Source organism: Mus musculus, chromosome 7 (assembly GCF_000001635.26).
Source record: "Mus musculus strain C57BL/6J chromosome 7, GRCm38.p6 C57BL/6J".
Lineage (NCBI taxonomy): Eukaryota > Metazoa > Chordata > Mammalia > Rodentia > Muridae > Mus > Mus musculus.
The window spans coordinates 45,471,616-45,491,838 of record NC_000073.6 but is presented as its reverse complement, the minus strand read 5'-3'; the positions used below and the strand labels follow the sequence as shown (position 1 = coordinate 45,491,838).

General features: G+C 47.0%; 2 protein-coding genes across 6 annotated transcripts in view; one reads left to right on the top strand and one right to left on the bottom strand.

The window, feature by feature from the left end:
- Positions 1–9,813, bottom strand: part of Tulp2 (tubby-like protein 2) — a 41,621-nt gene extending 31,808 nt beyond the window's left edge. The window contains exons 1-2 of one of the 4 annotated variants that reach the window (XM_006541020.2): positions 9,749–9,813; positions 5,356–5,477 (exon numbers count right to left, since the gene is read on the bottom strand). The gene's annotated coding sequence lies outside the window, so the exon portion shown is untranslated. Of the gene's footprint in view, positions 1–5,355; positions 5,585–9,748 lie in introns of those variants that run through there. The other 3 variants (XM_030242817.1, NM_001290996.2, NM_001290999.2) reach the window with 3 other exon arrangements.
- Positions 2,951–18,883, top strand: Dhdh (dihydrodiol dehydrogenase (dimeric)). 2 transcript variants are annotated; one of them, XM_006541199.4, is made up of 8 exons: positions 2,951–3,165; positions 3,668–3,779; positions 4,935–5,098; positions 9,139–9,267; positions 9,798–10,050; positions 12,706–12,830; positions 16,087–16,234; positions 16,464–18,883. In XM_006541199.4, exons 1-8 carry the CDS (start codon positions 3,076–3,078, stop codon positions 16,571–16,573), a joined length of 1,131 nt encoding a protein of 376 aa, XP_006541262.1. In that variant the 5' UTR covers positions 2,951–3,075; the 3' UTR covers positions 16,574–18,883. The 2 variants fall into 2 exon arrangements, with proteins under 2 accessions (XP_006541262.1, NP_082179.1); NM_027903.4 differs by lacking the exon at positions 9,139–9,267 and having other exon boundaries at positions 3,034–3,165; positions 16,464–18,276.
- Positions 18,884–20,223: the final 1,340 nt, after the last annotated feature.

Sequence of the window (20,223 nt, the reverse complement as noted above, 5' to 3'; positions counted from 1 at the left end):
GCTTCTGAGTAAATATATTCTTATTACCCAAGATGGCACCACATACGTGATTTAGAGAGAAAAACAAAACAATAAAACCCACCATACAACACAATAGCTACAGGTGGTGCATGCCTTTAATCCCAGCACTCGGGAGGCAGAGGCAGGCAGGTTTCTGAGTTCGAGGCCAACCTGGTCTACAAAGTGAGTTCCAGGAGAGCCAGGGCTATACAGAGAAACCCTGTCTCAAAAACAAACAAAAAAACAAGAATTACATCTGAGAAAAAAGATATACATACTACTCTCTCTCTCAGTAACAACTGCCTAGAGAGCCTCAGGAGGGGTGGGGCTTTTCGGCTCCTCCCACACCAAGGCCCATTCTGTTTGTTTTGCTTTTTGTTTTCCGAGGCAGGCTGTCACTGTGCAGCTCCAGCGACCTTGGAACTCTGTGGACCAGGCTGGCCTTCAACTCACTGAAATCTACCTGCCAATTGCATCCTATGATTAAAAGTGTGTGCCACCAAGTCCTGCCTGCATTAAGCCTTTTTTAAAAAAGGTTTACTTTTAGTTCTGAGTATGTGTGTGTTTTTGTGTGTATGCCATAAGAATGCAGGAGTCCGCAGAATTCAGAGAGGGCATCAGATCCCCAGGAGCCGGAGTTACAGTTGATTGTGAGCAATGTGGATACACGCTGGAAACCAAATGCAGGTTCTCTGTAGGAGCAGCACATGTTCTTAACTACTGAGTCATCCCGCCAGCTGAAGAAACCTACACATCAAATCCTACACTCTCCTGACCCCATGAGGAGTCAGAGCAGTTAGCACTCCCTCCCCTTGACACCCCCCCTCGTGTGTGTGTGTGTGTGTGTGTGTGTGTGTGTGTGCGCGCGCGCGAGTGCAAATGCCAGCCTTGGGAACAGGCAGCATACCCTAGCCTCCAGGTTACTGAAACTCACACTCATTTGATTAACAACCAACATTTCTCCAGTGCAGATGGCTCCTGCCCTTGAAAAAAAAATAAGCCAATACCCTTGCAATGATAATAGCCCACTCTTTGATGATGAAAAAGAGACAATTAAGTGTTCCCAGACAGCTGTGGCCAGCTGTAAAACTGCACCAGCTTCTAACAGCACAAGTTACTTTTCCCAGGTCAGAAAGGTCCCTTTCCAGCTGTGCCGTTCTGATCCCCCCCCACCCCCCTACCCCCCACCCCCGTCTGAAGAAATGTTACAGGTTTGAGGGCGGCATTCCTTTATCCTCTCCTGTAATGCCACGGCTTGAAAACCCTGCTTGTGGGGTTTTTTCCTTTATAACCCCCCTTCACTTAGAGGCTTCACTCTTTCCTGTTCCATCAAGAAGGTTGGGGACCTAAGCTCAAACTTGAATAAAGACCCTGCAATTACAGCAGGTTGTGATTCCTGGTGATCTCTTTGGGGTTTTTACAATCTGGGCACCGCCTCCAGCTACCAAGGTCTTACAGGCAAGGGAAATTGGAGTCTTGGTGAAGGTAGACTTTGCCAACCGGTTGAGTATATTTACATAATAGGCCATAGAACTCAGTTAATCCTCTTAAGACTTTCTTCTAAGTAGAAACTGTGGGGACTTCAGTCTCCAGAACAGAAAAGTGACCCCCAGAGAGGTCCAGGGCTAAGCCAAGAAGAAACAGAAGGACATGGAAGACAACTCTGTCCCTAACTCCAGGGGTCACAGGACACAGGACCAGCTCTGAGGCCTGTGATCCAGGCCTGTCCGTACGAGCTGCTTGGGAAGCTGAGGCAGGAGGATTGCTATCTTAAGCACGTGTACCTGTGGCGCCTGTGACAGGGAACGGTCTTTCCTGGCAAAGGCTTACGTGAAGATGGGAGGAGAAGGTGACCTCAGCCCTGGCTTCCCTCGCTCCAGTGCTGAAAGTCCCTGTTGCCTCGCCGCCACTTAGTTCAATCAGTTAAGCACAATAACTGATTAGCCTCCTATGCCTTACTAAATAGGAGACTTGTGAACACCTGGGCACAGTCAGTCAGTGTTCAGTGGATCAGACGAGAGAGAATGAAACTGGGCTGTAAGTGAAGAGGAGCTATTATCAGTAAGGTGCACATTCTTTCCCCTCTCGACGGCAAGTGAGATAAATCAAGTTCCATCATTAAAGAGACTTGTAAAGACATAATCTGGGGGGTGGAGAGAGGGCTCAGGTTAAGAGCATCTACTGTTCTTCCCAGCATCTATATAATGAACGGCTCACAGCCACCTGCAACTCTGGTTCCAAGGAATCCTCCTCCTCCATATTTTCTTTTTCTTCCTTCCTTCCTTCCTAATTTATTTTATGCGTTGAAGAGTTTTGTCTGTATGCATGCATGCCCACCATGTGCATGCCTGGTGCCCTCAGAGGACAGAAGGCGGCACTGGATATCCTGGAAGATGGTTTCGAGCTGCCAAGTGGACAGAACTTGGGTCCTCTCCAGAAGTAAAACGTTTGCTTTGTCAGAAATACTTTGGATCCTGTGGTCATTTTCTTGAGACCACAGACTATTTTATTTTATTTTATTTTATTGGCTTTTTTTTCGAGATAGGGTTTCTCTGTGTAGCCCTGGCAGTCCTGGAACTCACTCTGTAGACCAGGCTGGCCTCGAACTCAGAAATTCGCCGGCTTCTGCCTCCAGAGTGCTGGGATCAAAGGCGTGCGCCACCACGCCCGGGCCCCACAGACTAATTGATAACAATAGCAAATCCCCATCTCAAAATAAAAAGTAAAAAGGCAACTTGAAAGACAGGCACGGTGGTGTATGCCTGTATTGCTGCACTCAAGGAGCTGAGGCAGGAGGATTGCCTTGAGTTTATGGTCAGCAAGCAGCCTTGGCTATATATATATATTGTGAATTGCAGGCCAGCTTGGGCAAGAGTTAGGCACTGAGAAGAAGGAGAAGGAGAAGGAGGGAGGGAGAAGGGCGGGCGCAGGGAGGAGGGGAAGGAGGAGACGGGTGGAGAGATTGCGGTTTCACGTCCTGAGGTCGTGTCCTGAGGGTCAAAGGGAAGCGGGCGGCTTGCAGCGCGGGGTGGCGTTGGCCCCGCCTCCGGCCCCCGCAGGCAGAAGACGTGCAAAATGGCGCTGCGCTGGGGCATCGTGTCGGCTGGCTTAATTGCCAACGACTTTACCACCGTGCTGAGCTCACTGCCTTCCTCGGAGCACCAGGTGCACGTCCCTTGGAAGACACTGGGTCCGAGGGAGGAGTGGAGCCGAGGGTCTAAGAAAGAGTCCCTAGTCCGAGGAACGAGGGAGCCCCGAGTGTGAGGGAGGAGAGTCCCTAGGTCTAAGGCAGTGACTCTGAGAAGAGAAGGGGACCCTTCTGGTCCCCAAGGCCATAAGAGATTTGTTTTCAGCTCACACCTCCTATGCGCCCCAGTCTGAGGGGCTCGCGGTTTGCAGGGGGTAGGTATCAGCTGCTGGGAGGCGAAGCCATGGGGCAGTCGGGGAGGATCCTGGGCTTGCTTACAGACTCCCCTTTCCTCTCTATTCAGTCTTGCCATGTACCAAGCACAGCCTAAGTCTGCCCCCCCCCCCAATCTGCTTCCCCTCCCCACCAGTAATACCTTCCCTAGCCATCTTGGAGGAGGCTAGATGCTCCCCACTGCAGCCTCCTCCATAGCTCGTCTACTTTGTCTTCCACATCTCAACCCTTTGAATCCCACGCTAGGTGGTAGCGGTAGCTGCGAGGGACCTGAACCGGGCCGAGGAGTTCGCACAGAAATTCAACATCCCCAAGGCCTATGGCTCTTATGAGGAACTGGCCAAGGACCCAAACGTGGGTGAGTGGCCTGGACCAGGGAGGTGGGGGCAGAGCTAGGCACTGCTTCTTGCCTACAGATGCACTGGGCTGCAGGGGTGGTCTTTGGAAAGGCTCAGGCTCGGCCTGGTTAGGAGACAGTTAATAGGCTTACACGTGACCCGAGACTGGCTGAACAATATTAATCTGTGCTTAGCCAAGGCTAAGTTTTAAGTTTCTCCCAAGGCTAGAAAATCTGGTAAGAATTTATTTACTTGTTTATTTTGCGATACTGGATATGGAACCCAAGGCCTCTCACACATTAGGCAAAAGCTCCGCCGAGCTGAATCCCACACTTTTATTTTATTTTGAGAGACGGTCTCACTCACTGTATAGCCCTGGCTGGCCTGAAACTTTATTATGTAGACCAGGCTGGCTTCAGATTCTCAGAGATCCACCTGCCTTGGCTTCCAGTTTGTAAGCACTGGGATTAAAGGTGTAGGCAAGCATGCTTGGCCACTTGGGCTTTTGAGATAGACCTCACACATAGCCTCCAATTGGCTGTCCTCCTGCCTCAGCCTCCCAAAAGTGTAACTGTCTTTTGCTACTTTGTGGGTTCTTCCACCCTTTCAACCCCCTAACACTACATAAGAAGAAAAGAGAGGGAAGAAAGGAGACCCCTGAGTAAAGCCAGGGGTCAGAAAGGGAGTTTGGGGGGATGTTAATCGGAGACTGCTGATTATGGGCAAGTTTGATCTTCCCTGTCAGAATATCTAATTTCTCCTTGTTTCTTCTTTGTACATAACTCCTTCACAAGCCCTGACCAACAATCCACCTCTGGGACTCTAGCATTTATAGACCTCTGAAAAGTCGCCAGAATTCCAAAAGTCACACAATCGCAGAAACTCTCTGCAGCTGGCCAAACCACACCTCTGCTAGGGCACAAGGCAAATCATAGTCAGCTGCTGTGGACAGTCCATATCCCACAGCTGGGACTGAAACGAAAACATATTCTTATGTTTCTGTTTTTTTTTTAAAGAAACCAAAATTTCCAAATTGTCACTACACAAAAGCTTGGTAGTCTCCCCTCAATGAGAACCCTAGAACTGTATTCACAGCCTTGCCTCTGAACGTTGGCGGCCAGGCCCTCTTGCTGGCCGTGCTGCTGACCATCCCTCTCTCCTCCCTCCTCCCCTAGAGGTGGCCTACATCGCCACCCAGCACCCCCAGCACAAGCCAGCCGTACTCCTCTGCCTGGCAGCAGGCAAGGCTGTCCTTTGTGAGAAACCCATGGGCGTGAATGCAGCAGAAGTTCGGGAGATGGTTGCCAAAGCCCGTTCTCAAGGCGTCTTCCTTATGGAGGTAAGCCTGGAGAGGCCGCTCTCACATCCATACGGTGCTAAACATGGTTGCCCAGGTTTGCCCACAGTCAACCCCCCCCACCACACACACACACAAAAGGATCAGAATCTGTGTTGGCCAGGGTGAATCCAGCATCTAGTCACAAACTCAAGTTCATTTCTCCCCACTTGAAGGAAAAGTACTTATTTAGAAAGCAAGAAAACCAAAGAAGACAGAGGCCATTTTGCTTAGGGATTGCTAGTGCAAGACTTACTTACCTAGGGAGTGGTGGGGAGGCGTGTGAGGCCGAGCAGCAGCTCAGGAGAGTCCCGTGGCATCCAGGAGCTCAGCTTTCCAGATGCACTCATAGTTACTGCAGGTTACCGCTTGCTCTGTGGACCTAAGGAGCCCACAGATAAGAACAGAGGCTCAGCCTCTGCAGCGTCTACTCCCAGGAAGAGCTAGACACAGGCACACAAAAAGCTTCCTTCTCCCGGAGAACAGGAGATATCAGGAGATAATGAAAGGCTACTTTCTCAGAACTCCACCCCCAATACAGGGAGGTAACATCCGAAGAAGGGAGTCTTTAACTCATTCCAGGGCTCCAGTCATCTACAGAAAAGCTAACGGGGGACTCAAATTTTACCACCAAACTGTACGACCCTCAAAATAGTGACTAAAAGGGCTAGAGAGATGGCTCAGTGATTAAGAGCACTGACTGCTCTTCCAGAGGTCCTGAGTTCAAATCCCAGCAACCACATGGTGGCTCACAAGCATCTGTAAAGGAATCCAGTGCTCTCTTCTGGTGTGCATGAAGACAGCTACAGTGTACTCATAAACATTATATATATATATATATATACACACACACACACATATATATACATACACACACATATATACACACACACACACACACACATATATATATATATATGATTAAGAACCCATTTATATTAGAGTTGTTCATTTGATTTAATTTTCCATGTGTATATTTGATGACCACAGAGGCTAGAAGTTGGTGTCAGACCCGCCAGAACTGAAGGGATTGGGAGTATCATGAGGCTGACTGGTAGGAGGCAAACCTGGGTCCTCTACAAGAACAAGCGCTCTTAAGCACAGAGATGTTCTCTCCGGCCCCTAAAATCAGCGACTGTTTCTACAGTCAACCAAGAAGAGATCACATGTTCAGCTCGAGTCCTCAGGAGGCAGAGGCAGGTGGTTGTCTCTGAATCTGAGTCCAGCCTGGTCTACATAGCTAGGGCTACACAGTGAGGCCTTGTCTCAAAAAGGAAGAAGAAAGAAGGAAGGAAGGAAGGAAGGAAGGAAGGAAGGAAGGAAGGAAAGAAGGCAGGCAAGCAGGTGACCAAATGAGAGGTATTGAAGAGATGCTGGTATGTAACTCAGTGGATAGAGCACTTGCCTGGCATGCAGGAAGCCCAGGGTTCCATGCCCAGCATCATATGAAGCAGTGTGGTTGTGAGCCACCATGTGGTTGCTGGGATTTGAACTCATGACCTTCGGAAGAGCAGTCAGTGCTCTTAACTGTTGAGCCATCTCGCCAGCCCAGTTTCAGGGGTTTTGACATCCTCTTCTGATCTTTGGAAGTATGAACGTGTGTATACACAGATTCACAAATAAAATAAAACTTAGTTGAAAAGTGCAAGGTTGGGGCTGGCTGGCGAGATGACTCAGCGGGTAAGAGCACTGACTGCTCTTCCAAAGGTCCTGAGTTCAAATCCCAGCAACCACATGGTGGCTCACACAACCACCTGTAATGAGCTCTGACATCTTCTTCTGGTGTGTCTGAAGACAGCTACAGTGTACTTATGTATAATAATAAATAAATCTCTAAAAAAAAAAAAAAAAAAAGGTCCCTTTCTCAGAAGATAAAAGAAATCAACCCAAAGTGAAGTCAGCAGGGGCTGCCCAAGGACGATGCTGTCGTAATCCTTAGCAAATGTAGCAGAACTTGCTCAGACTCTGTGGGGCATGCTTTAGCCTCCATGTTAGATTTTAGGGGAAAGAGAGGAGAGAGAGAAAGAAGAATCTCTTTTCTTCTTTCTTCTTTTTTTCTTTTTCTTTTCTTTCTCTTTCTTTTCTTTTTCTTTTTCTTTTTTTTCTTTGGTTTTTCGAGACAGGGTTTCTCTGTGTAACCCTGGCTGTCCTGGAACTCACTCTGTAGACCAGGCTGGCCTCGAACTCAGAAATCCGCCTGCCTCTGCCTCCCAAGTGCTGGGATTAAAGGCGTGCGCCACCACTGCCCAGCCCACGTTTCTTTTCTTGAACTCCCACACTCCTACACACACCTCACACACACCTCACACACACAGACCACATGCACTCTCACTCACTCACACATACACACTCTCTCACATTTTCTCCACTCACTCCACACTCACCTCACACACACCTTATGAGCACCCCACTTGCTCTCCACTCCTCCTCACTCGCTCTCTCACCTTTCTCTTGCCCCAGTCTTTTATTGATACTCCAAAAGCAGGTAGAAAAAAAGACATTGTATAATCATTGCCAAATCAAATTCAAAAGAATAACCACATCCCACAAAGAATCAAGAATTACAATCGCTCCCCAAAGTTTCAAGCTTCCCTATTCCCAGGCCTGTGGCCAAAACAATACTTCTTTTTTTGTTTTTTGGGTTATTTTTTTGGTTTTTTTGAGACAGGGTTTCTCTGTGTAGCCCTGGGTGTCCTGGAACTCACTTTGTAGACCAGGCTGGCCTCGAACTCAAAAATCCGCCTGCCTCTGCCTCCCAAGTGCTAAGATTAAAGGCGTGCACCACCACACCCGGCCCAAAACAATACTAATTGCAAATTTATCGTTATTTAAACTTTAACTTTTTTTGTTTTGCTTTGTTTTGCTTTGTTTTGTTTTGTTTTTCGAGACAGGGTTTCTCTGTATACATTTTTTTTTTTTTTAACTTTTGTCTTACTATACTTCAGAGCTCAGAGCTCCAAGGTCAGCTACCTGCAGTTTTCTGTGAAGCTCTAATGATCAATGACATGGGCAAAGCTGCCAGGCAGTGGCCAGAAAGAATCAAGTTAACCCTTAACCCAGCAGTTCTGCTAGCTTTCTGCTTCTGTATACTGCACACAATGACTCTCCTAAGAGTACCAGTGTTTTGACTTAGTTTTACAAGTGTATTATTTTATGCATTCTATACTTGCTTATCTAGGAACTACTCTCAAATGTTGTACAAAACTTATTTCATAACTTCAATAGTTTTTTTTTTTCCCAGTGCCCCAATGTTGGCTCTATTTCATTTTCTACTAATTTCTTCAAACGTTCTTTGCAAATCAAGCATTAATCCGGAACTACCATTGTGCAGTTATTGCGTTGTTTCCAAGATGAGAGCACACGGCATGCACCTGGGCCATTAGGACTGTGCTGTGCTGTGCCCCATGCCTCAATTTTTAATTGGTTAAAAATCATTACATCGGGGACTGGAGAAATGGCTCAGCGGTTAAGAGCACTAACTGAGCTGGGCGGTGGTGGCTTACGCCTTTAATCCCAGCACTTGGGATGCAGAGGCAGGTGGATTTCTGAGTTTGAGGCCAGCCTGGTCAACATAGTGAGTTCCAGGACAGCCAGGGCTACACAGAGAAACCCTATCTTGGAAAAACAACAACAAAAAAAACCACTAACTGCTCTTCCAGAGGTCCTGAGTCCAATTCCCAGCAGCAACTACATAGTAGCTCACAATCATCTATAATGGGATCTGATGTCTTTTTTGGTGTGTCTGAAGACAGCTACAGTGTACTCATGTAAATAAAATAAAATTTAAAAAAATCATTACATTAAGGAACATCTAGTTTCACAGAATTCACCAGAGCAGGAGAAAGAAGTAAGAAAGTCAGATATAATAGAATAATTATGAACACCAAGGCCAACTGAAAAGCAGCCACACACAATGAAATCTATGCAGCCCTTTTCCAGGGCAAAGGTTAGGAGAGATAGGAACAAATGTTTTTTACAAAGATCTGCTGTGGGCTACTGAGATGTATCCATCCCGACCTACTACAGGCAGTCCTTTATTTCAGATGGCAGGTCCCCTCGAGGCATGTGTCTCTTGCTTCTCAAGGTCCCAGATGCCATCCTTTTTTACAAGGAGCTGCTGTGAGCTTGTGAGACATCTCCATTTGAGCCTGCTGCTGGAAGTCCCTGTCATGGTATTCTGTCCCCAGTATGTCTCCTGAGTGCAGTGGGTAAAGGCATGCACTGCTATATCCACCAGTGTAGTTTTTAAAGGGCTAGAGTTGTTTCAAGGCTCTGGGTTCAGGTCCACCTGCCCAAGGAATAGTGCTGCCTACAGTGTGCTGGGCCCTCCTCCAGCAATTAAAATCAAGGCACCTCCTCCCCCAAGACATACCCACAGGGCTATCTAATCTAGGCATCTTCTCCGTTGAGACTCACTTCTGCTACACAAGTGTTTGAAGACAGCCTGGGCTGCATAATATTCTGTCTTTTTAAAAAAGTGTGTATGGGACAGAGACAGTTGGTACATGAAACCTGGGGTGATGGCCCAGTGGGGAAGGTCAAGAAGGACCTTGTATTGGGGGTTCTTACTATGGAAAGAACTATGTGTTTGGGGTATGGGGAGCAGTGGATATCCCTCAAGACTAGGATGCTAAGGGAGGTGCAGCTGATTACCTCAGTACTGATGCCTCCATTTCCTTGGGCTCACGTCTCTGGTCTGCAGGCCATTTGGAGCCGATTTTTTCCTGCCATGGAGGCTCTGAGGGAAGTTTTAGTTCAAGGAACTATCGGAGACCTACGAGTGGCCCGGGCAGAATTCGGATTTGATTTAAGTCATATACCCCGGGCCACAGACTGGAACCAAGCCGGAGGTGGTCTGCTGGACCTAGGCATCTACTGTGTCCAGTTCTTATCCATGATCTTTGGTGCACAGAAGCCAGAGAAGATTTCAGCTGTTGGGAGGATCCATGAAACAGGTACTTCGTAGTCTCGGCTGAATGGCGTTCTCTCTCCAATCTCGTGTCGCGCCCCCCCCCCACTCCCCGCCCCCCCCCCCCCAAAAAAAGTTAGACAGCTGAAAGGTCTTCCTAGAGGGATTCCCTTGCCTAGACACATAAAGAACTACCATTCCCAGAATCGCCAGTGGCACGTATGCACATGGTTTAAGCAAGTAGCTACCCCATGGCATTCTGGGAAATGCAGTTCAAAGACCATCCCGGGCAATGTGGGCGGGGCCCAACGTCTCAGAATCCTTTCAAACCTATCCTGTGTGCCTTTACCCTTTCACACAGGTCACCTCTCCACTGGGCTCTCATGTGATCTGAGACTGGACAGCTGATCCTGTTTTGTTTTGTTTTGTTTTTTCGAGACAGGGTTTCTCTGTATAGCTCTGGCTGTCCTGGAACTCACTCTGTAGACCAGGCTGGCCTCGAACTCAGAAATCCGCCTGCCTCTGCCTCCCGGTGCTGGGATTAAAGGCGTGCACCACCACGCCCGGCTTGGACTGCTGATTCTTAATTACCTGACTGGTTAAATGTTAATGGGGTTGCTGTGGGAGTTAATGAGGAATTAAAATACCTGTTAAGGCAAATGTGAAGCAGTTAAGAAATAGAAACAATTGATTCCTGGAGGTGATGATGAATACCTTTAATCCCAGTGCTGGCAGAGGCAGGCAGAGCTATATGAATTCAAGGCCAACCTGATCTACAAAATGAGTTCCACGACAACCAGGGCTATACAGAAAGAAACCTTGTTTTGAAAAACAAAACAAGCTGGGCAGTGGTGGCACACATCTTTAATCTCAGCATTTGAGAGGCAGAGGTAGGCGGATTTCTGAGTTCGAGGCCAGCCTGGTCTACAGAGTGAGTTCCAGGACAGCCAGGGCTATAAAGAGAAACCCTGTCTCGAAAAACCAAAAAACAAAACAAAACAAAACAAAACAAAAGAAAAAACCAAACAACTTTATTTTTTGTGTATGGCTGTTTTGCTTTTATGCCAGCTGCCTTTCAGCAGAGGTCACCAGATCTCTTTTTTTTTTTTTTTTTTAAAGATTTATCTATTTATTATATGTAAGTACACTGTAGCTGTCTTCAGACACTCCAGAAGAGGGAGTCAGATCTTGTTACGGATGGTTGTGAGCCACCATGTGGTTGCTGGGATTTGAACTCCTGACCTTTGGAAGAGCAGTCGGGTGCTCTTACCCACTGAGCCATCTCACCAGCCCCACGAGATCTCTTGAAACTAGACTTGCAGACCATTGTGAGCTGCCAGTGGGTACTGGGAACTTAACCCGGGTCCTCTGTGAGAGCAGCCAGTTCTCCTAACTCCTGAGCCATCTCTTCAGCCTCCTCCTTTCTTTTGAAACAGTAAATAGAACCTGAGACCTGAACACACCATGAAAGAGACCTAACCTGATTCTTTTTAGCACTCTTTGTTGGTTTGTTAATTAACTAGTTTATAAACAAAACTTACTAGCCTCTAACTCACAGAGATTTGCCTACCTCTGCCTCCTGAGGACTGGAATCAAAGGTCTGTGTCACCATACTTGGCACTGTGAATTGGGTGGGTTTCTCTTGGGGGGGGGGGCAGTGTTTGAGACAGGGTTTCTCTGTGTGTTAACCCTGGCTGTCCTGGAACTTACTCTATAGACCAGGCTGGTCTTGAACCCAAATATCCTCCTGCCTCTGCCTCCTGAGTCCTGGGACTAAAGGAGTGCACCACCACCCTGCCAGTTAATTGTTTTGTTTCTTTTAAGATTTATTTTGTTTTCATTTATGTGTGTGTGTGTGTGTGTGTGTGTGTCTGTGTGTGTCTCTGTGTGTGTGTGTGTGTGTGAATATATCCTATGTTCAGATCAGAAGAGGAATTAGAGCCCCTGAAATTGGAGTTACAGACAGTTGTGAGCTGCCCAATGTGGGTGCTGGGAATTGAACCCACATATTCTGCAAGAACAGCAAAGGCTCTTAGGCGCTGAGCCATCTCTTCAGCCCTGAGAGAGAATTCAGATACCATACAATTACTCCTTTGAAGTACATAATTAGTTCAGGGCATTGTGGCTCAGGAGTTACCCCAGCCTTTGGGAGACTGAGGTAGGGAAGATACCAGGAGTTCAGAGCCAGTATGGGCTACACAGTGAGGCCCTGTTCAGAGCAGGCCAGGTGAGATGGCTCAGCGGGTCAAAGGAATCTACCACCGAAGCCCCATAATCAGAGTCTGGCCCCCAGAATTCAGGAAAAGAGGGAAAAAGAGAATTTTTTGGAGTTTTTTGACTTCTACACATGTGCTGTGACACATGTCCCTCTGCATGTACAACATACACATATACACACTAACAATAAATTAGAAACTTAAAAGCCAACACTATTCAGCCAAGCATGGTGGTGTCTGCCTGTAATCCCAGGCCTGGGGAAATGAGAGAAGAGGATCGGGAGATAATTGTCTAACACACAGGAAGCTTGGGATGTGCGCTCCTGGAGATTCTGTCTCCAACAAATAGAACCCAGCAACACCAACAAAAAAGAAACAGCAGCACGCAGGCCATGTGTCACGCAGGCCATGTGTCCGGGCCGGTGTTGGAGGACTGTGCAGTCTGACCCAGGTCTCAACCCCTCTGACTTGTGCCTTCTTTCCAGGTGTGGATGACACTGTCAGCGTGCTACTTCAGTATCCAGGAGGGGTTCATGGCAGCTTCACCTGCAGCATCTCCTCCAACCTCCCCAACACAGCGTATGTGAGTGGTACCAAGGGCATGGCCCAGGTGAGACATCACAAGCCGGAGCGCTGGGGACCCTGTGCAGCCGCCATCAGAGGGTGTGCCTAGAGCTGCAATAACCTCTTCTTTACCACGCTTCTGAGACACTCACTCTCATTAACAACCAAGCCAGGAGATGGGGGTTGGGTCTTGGAAGCCACAGTCCCATATCCTCAGGTCTTAGGACAAAACCGTTCTTCTGATGTATGGGTTTTGGGTCTAGGAATGGAAGCCTAGTCTTTCTGAGTGCTAAACATATGCTCTGCCATCCAGGTACTCTCCAGCCTCAGGTTCTTTCTAGCTGTAGGTGCTACTTCCGCTATTCCTGCCACCAAATACCCAACCGAAGGGAAGGTCTATATAGCTCGGAGTTCCGGACCTGTCTGTGTGGCAGGGAAGGCATGGAGCGTGAACCAGTTTGGTCTGTAACAATGGAAGCTTTTCATACAACTGTTCACACCATGGCAGTGAGGAAGCAGTGTAGGGAGAATTTTGGTTTTGTTTGTTTGTTTTTAAGATTTATTTTATGGGGCTGGTGAGATGGCTCAGTGGGTAAGAGCACCCGACTGCTCTTCCGAAGGTCCAGAGTTCAAATCCCAGCAACCACATGGTGGCTCACAACCATCCGTACCGAGGTCTGGCGCCCTCTTCTGGAGTGTCTGAAGACAGCTACAATGTACTTACATATAATAAATAAATAAATCTTTAAAAAAAAAAAAAAAGATTTATTTTATGTATATGAGTACACTGTAGCTGTCTTCAGATACACCAGAAGAGGGCATCAGATCTCATTTACAGATGGTTGTGAGCCACCATGTGGTTGCTGGGAATTTGAACTCAGGACCTCTGGAAGAGCAGTCAGTGCTCTCAACCACTGAACTGCCTCTCCAGCCCTGGTTTCGTTTCTTTTCTTTTCTTTCTTTCTTTCTTTCTTTCTTTCTTTCTTTCTTTCTTTCTTTCTTTCTTTCTTTCTTTCTTTTTTAAAGATTTATTTATTATATGTAGGTACACTGTAGCTGTCTTCAAACACTCCAGAAGAGGGCATCAGATTTCATTATGGATGGTTGTGAGCCACCATGTGGTTGCTGGGATTTGAACTCTGGACCTTCAGAAGAGCAGTCAGTGCTCTTACCCATTGAGCCATCTCTCCAGCCCCCTCTTTTTTTTTTTTAAACACACACACACACACACACACACAGAGAGAGAGAGAGAGAGAGAGAGAGAGAGAGAGAGAGAGAGAGAGAAAGAGAGGTGAGGGGGGAGGAATGTGCTTTTGTTTTAATCCCGGTGTGGCGTGTGGGGCTGCTGCAGACTGTCCACAGCAGCTGACTATGAACTGCCTCATGTTCTGGCAGGGATGTGATTTTGCCAGCTGTAGATAGTTTCTGTGATTTTGTGACATTTGGGGTTCTGGGGACTTTTCAGAGGGTCTATAAATGCTTAGGCCAAGAGCCAGCTGGGGTGGATTGTTGGTGCGTTGCGATGATTTTGGCTTGTTAAGTAGTGATGGGCAAGGAAGAAGCAAGAAGACATCAGCTACCCTGACGGTGTAGATCAATCTTGCTTCAGGGACCTTGATGCCTCTAATCAGCAGAAACTCGTCTAGCGTATCATACTCCCTTCCCCCTCCATCCTTTCCCCCTCTCCTATCTAGTGTTAGGGGCTTGAAAGAATGGAAGAAAAGGGGTGGAGAAGGGTGGAAGAAAGGAAACCCCACAACATAGCAAAGACAAACTATAAAGCTGTCCCGTCCCTGACTCAGAAATTCACAGCTCTTGAATCGCTCCACCTGCTGGAGGCCACGTGTACAAACATCTGATTTTGTGAACAGCTGAGGTTCCAAACCTTATGCCAGCCAAGCCTAGAACACTCTAGCTGTGTGTGTGATCTTTCCAGTTGTTTCCAGCCAGGCCTAGAACATTCCAGTTGTATGTGTGATCTAGCTTTCTAGATGTTTCCAGACACTATGTGTGTCTCACCAGAGGTCAGCTTTTCCTGGATTTCTGGAATGCCAGAGTTAGAAATAAATCCTGATTTTGGTCTGAAGGTGTGGCTCAATGGAAGACTTTGATAGCATATATGGTACCCTGCACTTGAAATGTAGCTGCCAAAGAAAGGAAGTCCTGCTGGGCCTAGAGGTGAAGGGGAATGACAAGTCCTAGGCCATCCTGGGCTCCAGAGGGATTTCAAGGGCAGTCTGAACTACTCAACCAGACCCTCAAAAATAGAAAGACAAAGAGGAATCAGGAGACACAGGGCAATGATCTGGCCCAGGCTTAGAACCCTCGAGGGAGTGGCTACAAGCATGGCTCAGTGTAGAGCTCTTTTTTAGTGTGTCCTGATAGTGATCCCTAACACCTCAATAAAAACCTTTTAATGAGGGGGCTGGAGAGATGGCTCAGTGGTTAAGAGCACTGACTATTCTTCCTAAGGTCCTGAGTTCAATTCCCAGCAACCACATGGTGGCTCACAGCTATCTATAATAAGATCTGCTGCCTCTTCTGGTGTGTCTGAAGACAGCTACAATGTATTCACATACATGAAATAAGTAAATAAATCTTTTTTTTAAAATGTAATGAAAGAAATCATCTATATAACAAGTTAAACTATAGAATGATTTGACCCTTTCCCTGCATTTTGAGGGACTTTAACCATCCTGTCCTCATGTCCCAGCTGTCATCTCTGTGTTTCCATCCTGTCCTACAAGTAGGCAGAGGGCTAGTTTAACTTCCAGGTCTTCTACCAGATAAGAAGAAAGATGTTATATGGAACCAGGTATGAGAACACACACTTGTAATGAATCTCAGGCAGAATCAGCAGTCTAAGAGCAACCTCAGCTTCACAGAGAGTCAGGGTCCAGCCTGGACTACATGAGACCTTGTCTCAAAATTTAAAAAAAAAAAGTATAGGAGCCAAGATTGACAATACCAGCCTGTAGTGCTAACACCCAGGACAATGTGGTAGTAAGCCTTCATTACACTGCAGAAGTAGTTCCTGGTCTTCGGGTCTGAGGTCCTTTGATCCTGGGGAGATAACAGACAGGTCTTAGTATGACAGGCCCATTGCTAAGGAACAAACTCTTCAGCCCCACTCTAGGTTGAAGGCGGGACCGAGCCTCACAAAATTGAGGGTGGGGAGTAAATACTTCACTCGAAGGTGCCAGAGCTGGGTCCTGGGTACCGCTCAGCCAGCCGGTTGTTGGGAGTAAAGTCCTTGAGCCATGTTGATAAGGGCCGAGTAGTCACTTATTATCTTCCTTTAGATTCAAAAATTGTGGGCCCCAACAGAGCTGGTGGTGAATGGAGAGAGGAAGGAGTTCCCTCCGCCTGTCCTTGGGAAGGACTACAATTTTGTAAATGGGTCATGCATGCTCTATGAAGCCAACCACGTGCGTGAGTGCCTGCGTAAAGGTGAGGAGGGGCGGAGGGCTGCACTGGGGCTACATCTGAGGGGACTGTTGTGTTCTAGCCTGCCCTGAAACGCAAGTAGCTATTTAGAACTACATCTCCCAGGATTCAGAGAGATAGCCACCTTCTCAAACTACCCTGCCCATGCCGCAAAGACTTCTGGGAATTAATAGTCCTCTTGCTGTCTGATGCGTGCGTTTTAGACAAGTCTTCCTGTGGTCACTCTTCCCAGGTCTTAAGGAGAGTCCTGTAGTTCCTCTGGCAGAGAGTGAGCTCTTGGCTGAGATCCTTGAGGAGGCGAGGAAGGCCATTGGAGTCACCTTCCCCCAGGATAAACGCTGATACAGCTCCTGCGACAGATGTGTGTGGCAAGCAACCTTCCCTCCTGCTTGGACCTCTGTAACCTGACTCTCATTGCTTTGGAGTTGTTGTTGTTGTTGTTGTTGTTGCTGCTGCTGCTGCTGCAAATCAGCACGTGTTCTCTCCCTTTCTGGGTGTTGGGAGCCAGCTTTGATGAGTCAGGGTGTGGAGTCAGGGGAGTCTACAGACACCAAAGCTTCTTTCTAGGACAAACAGGTTCTCTCTTTACTTTAGGGGGAAACACACGCACACGCACACGCACACGCACACACACACACACACACTTGATGGATGAAGCTAGGCTCCAACAACTTTATTTTTCCCCCATATCCCCCAGCAAACTCTTTGAAGAAGTATAAAAATTACAATGTGGTTACATTCTATCTTTAAGTGGATGAATAAATGAAGTACAATGAGTTCAAGTAAAAACAACAACTACAAAGCCCAGCAGGCCCCCAGCACCCTTACACAATTAAGCAATTTATATATTACATGCAGAAAACAGATTATTAACATGAATCCACATACATTCCTGTCTAAGCAACTTGTTATAGACTAACAAACTGTGGGTAAAAAAGGTATTTTTTTCTCAGCCAGTTCTTTGACTGGCAAGCTGCAATTTGTGATTATGAAGAAAGGAACAATCATTTTGTTATTTGTCCTGAAAAGTAATTTTTAAAATTATTCACTTTACACCCCAGTATCAGCCCCACCTATCTCCTCCCAGTCCTCCCTTCACACAGCTCAGCTCCCCCCCCATTCCCTCTCTTCCTCTGAGAAGGGGGAAGCTCCCCTGGGTACCACACACACACACACACACACACACTCACACACACACACACAAACACACTCACACACACACACACACACACACACACAGCATATGGAGTCACTGCAGGACTAAGTGCATCCTCTCCCACTGAAGCCAGATGAAACAGCCCAGTTAGGGGAATGGGATCCACAGGCAGGCAATAGATTCAGGAACTAAATGTAATCATAAAAAACTTAAAGAATCACAAATCTAAACTTTTATATAAAAAAAACAGTCCTTTCTACTTTAAATCCTCGGGTACATAAACAAAAACCTGTTTCTGGTTGCGGTGTGGTTCAGCCCTTGGCATATACACCTTTAATTCAAAACAATGGAGGTAAAGTTAGTTTGTAAAAGGAAGCACCCATGTTTGAAAGTGATGTCTAATTGAGTGGCAAGCAACAAATCAGATTTGACAGACTAGGATGTGCCCAGCTCCCATGAGAGCAGAGAGGAGAGAGAGAGAGACTGCTTTAAGAGAGCAAGGCAGGGCGATAGGAAGGAGGAGGAGGCAGGCTACTGCTACAGAGACAGGTTGAACAGAGAACAAGCTAGACTCAGGGGAAGACAGAACAAGCCAGGGAGTGAGAAGGAGCCAGAAGATAAGAACACATTGCCAGAGTTAGTTTGAGGCCAAGCAGAACAACCCAGTTAGAGGCTGAGAGAAGCCAGACTGGATCAGTCAGCTTAGAAAGGAGTTTGAGCCAGAACAACTGAGTTCAGAAAGAAAAAGCTTATTCAGAGTAAGTCTCAGAGGCTGAAACAGTGTAGACCTAGATAAGATTGTGCGGAGGCTAGAAGCTTGCAGGCCTAGGGTCAACTATCAAAAGTGTGCTCTTCTAAATTTAAATTGTTCCCCAAGATTTTCTACATTAACAAAAAAAAAAAAATCTTTTTTTTTTTTTTTTTTTTTTTCAAGACAGGGTTTCTCTGTATAGCCCTGGCTGTCCTGGAACTCACCACCCGGCTAACAAAAACATCTTAACCTAACTATACTAACTACATCTCTAAATTCTTTCTGAGGCCGAATCCTTTTTTTTTTTTTTTTTTTTTTTAATTTATTTATTATTATATGTAAGTACACTGTAGCTGTCTTCAGACACACCAGAAGAGGGAGTCAGATCTTGTTAAAGGTGGTTGTGAGCCACCATGTGGTTGCTGGGATTTGAACTCTGGACCTTCGGAAGAGCAGTCGGGTGCTCTTACCCGCTGAGCCATCTCACCAGCCCAGAGGCCGAATCCTTAATCTGCTCCAACAGCAATGCTCAAAAGAGATCAATCATTATTATTGTAAGAACCAATGATACTTGCTGAGGTGATCTTTATGTGCGCTTGCGCTGTGCAAAGATTGTCTCTGTATTATTCAAATGCTGGTTTCTGAGTAGGCAGGCCAGATTTTGGTATTGTTAATCATCACCTGTTGTAGTGTTTTGTAAACACTTCCTTCAACACTGCCTGATTTAATAAAGAACTGAGCGTGGTGGCTCTTGTCTTTAATCCCAGCACTCGGGAGGCAGAGGCAGGCGGATTTCTGAGTTTGAGGCCAGCCTGGTCTACACAGTGAGTTCCAGGACAGCCAGGGTTACACAGAGAAACCCTGTCTTGGGAAAAAAAAGAAAAGAAAAAAAGAACTGAATGGCCTATAGCTGAGACAGGAGAAGAAAGGCAAGGTTTCTGGGGAGAGTTAAGAACTCGGGGAAAGAATCTGAGGCAGGAGATTTGCCAGTGAGACACAGAAGAAGCCAGAGGAGAAATAACAAGCCACGTTACAGAACATAGATTTTTTTTTTTTAAAGATTCATTTATTTTATGTATGTGAGTACACTGTAGCTGTCTTCAGACACACCAGAAGAGGGCATCAGATCCCATTACAGATGGTTGTGAGCCACCATGTGGTTGCTGGGATTTGAACTCAGAACCTCTGGAAGAACAGTCAGTGCTCCTAACCACTGAGCCATCTCTCCAGCCCAGAACATAGATTAATATAAAAGTGTTAGTTTATGTTATAAGAGCTAGTTGGGAACCAGTAAGCTAAGGCCTGTAAAGCTTTTATAATTAATAAATGGTCTCTTTGTCATTATTTGGGAGCTGGCTGGCCTAGAAAGTCCTAACAGTTACAGACACTGCCCAGTGAGGGACTGGAAACCCCCTTAGAGTTTCCATACAACCCGTAGATTATGGGCAAAGTGGTGACCTCAAGGGCAACAAGCAGAGAGAAACTCCATAAGAGAGTCAAGTCCTCAGAGCATGGAGTCCTTGGGACCCTGCCTCTCCCAGGCACACCTGCGGTGATTACGCTAACCACTGGGCCATTTTCCATGAGTTCCAAAGTTGCTTCTTGTTCCCACACAGCCCCTGACATCTGGGCTCCTGAAAGTCATCTTGCCTTTGTTTTCTCTGTTAACCCCTAACCCTGTCTGTCCAGCCTCAGCCTCACCAGGCTGCTTCTTTGGAAAGAATGAATGAAAGAGCTTCCTGGTGCAAGGGTACCTGGGTGATGGGGAGCCAAGGGGAACCTCAGTCATACCATGCAACACTCCTCCTCACACAGGATTCTTGGGGAGAAACCCACAACGGCAGCTACCTCTGACCAGAACAGAGACAGCCCTGGGCTGGGCAGAGGGGCAGGCTTGGGTAGGGTCTTCAGAGCATGCACAGTGCACTAGTGGTGATGTACAGATTAGCCAGGATTATTGCTTGGCCATTAACCCTGAGTCATGGGGTAAAGATTTCCAAGTCCTTGGTTCGGGGACAGGTCAGAGGCAGGGTGATTTTCCACCGACCTGTTACCCTACTATGAGAGACCCAAAGTGGCCTTGAA

Coding starts and splice junctions, on each gene's coding strand:
- Dhdh (XM_006541199.4), top strand. CDS start 3,076: ATGGCGCTGCGCTGGGGCATCGTGTCGGCTGGCTTAATTGCCAACGAC. Junction 3,166..3,667: donor TGCCTTCCTCGGAGCACCAG/GTGCACGTCCCT, acceptor ATCCCACGCTAG/GTGGTAGCGGTAGCTGCGAG. Junction 3,780..4,934: donor GGCCAAGGACCCAAACGTGG/GTGAGTGGCCTG, acceptor CTCCTCCCCTAG/AGGTGGCCTACATCGCCACC.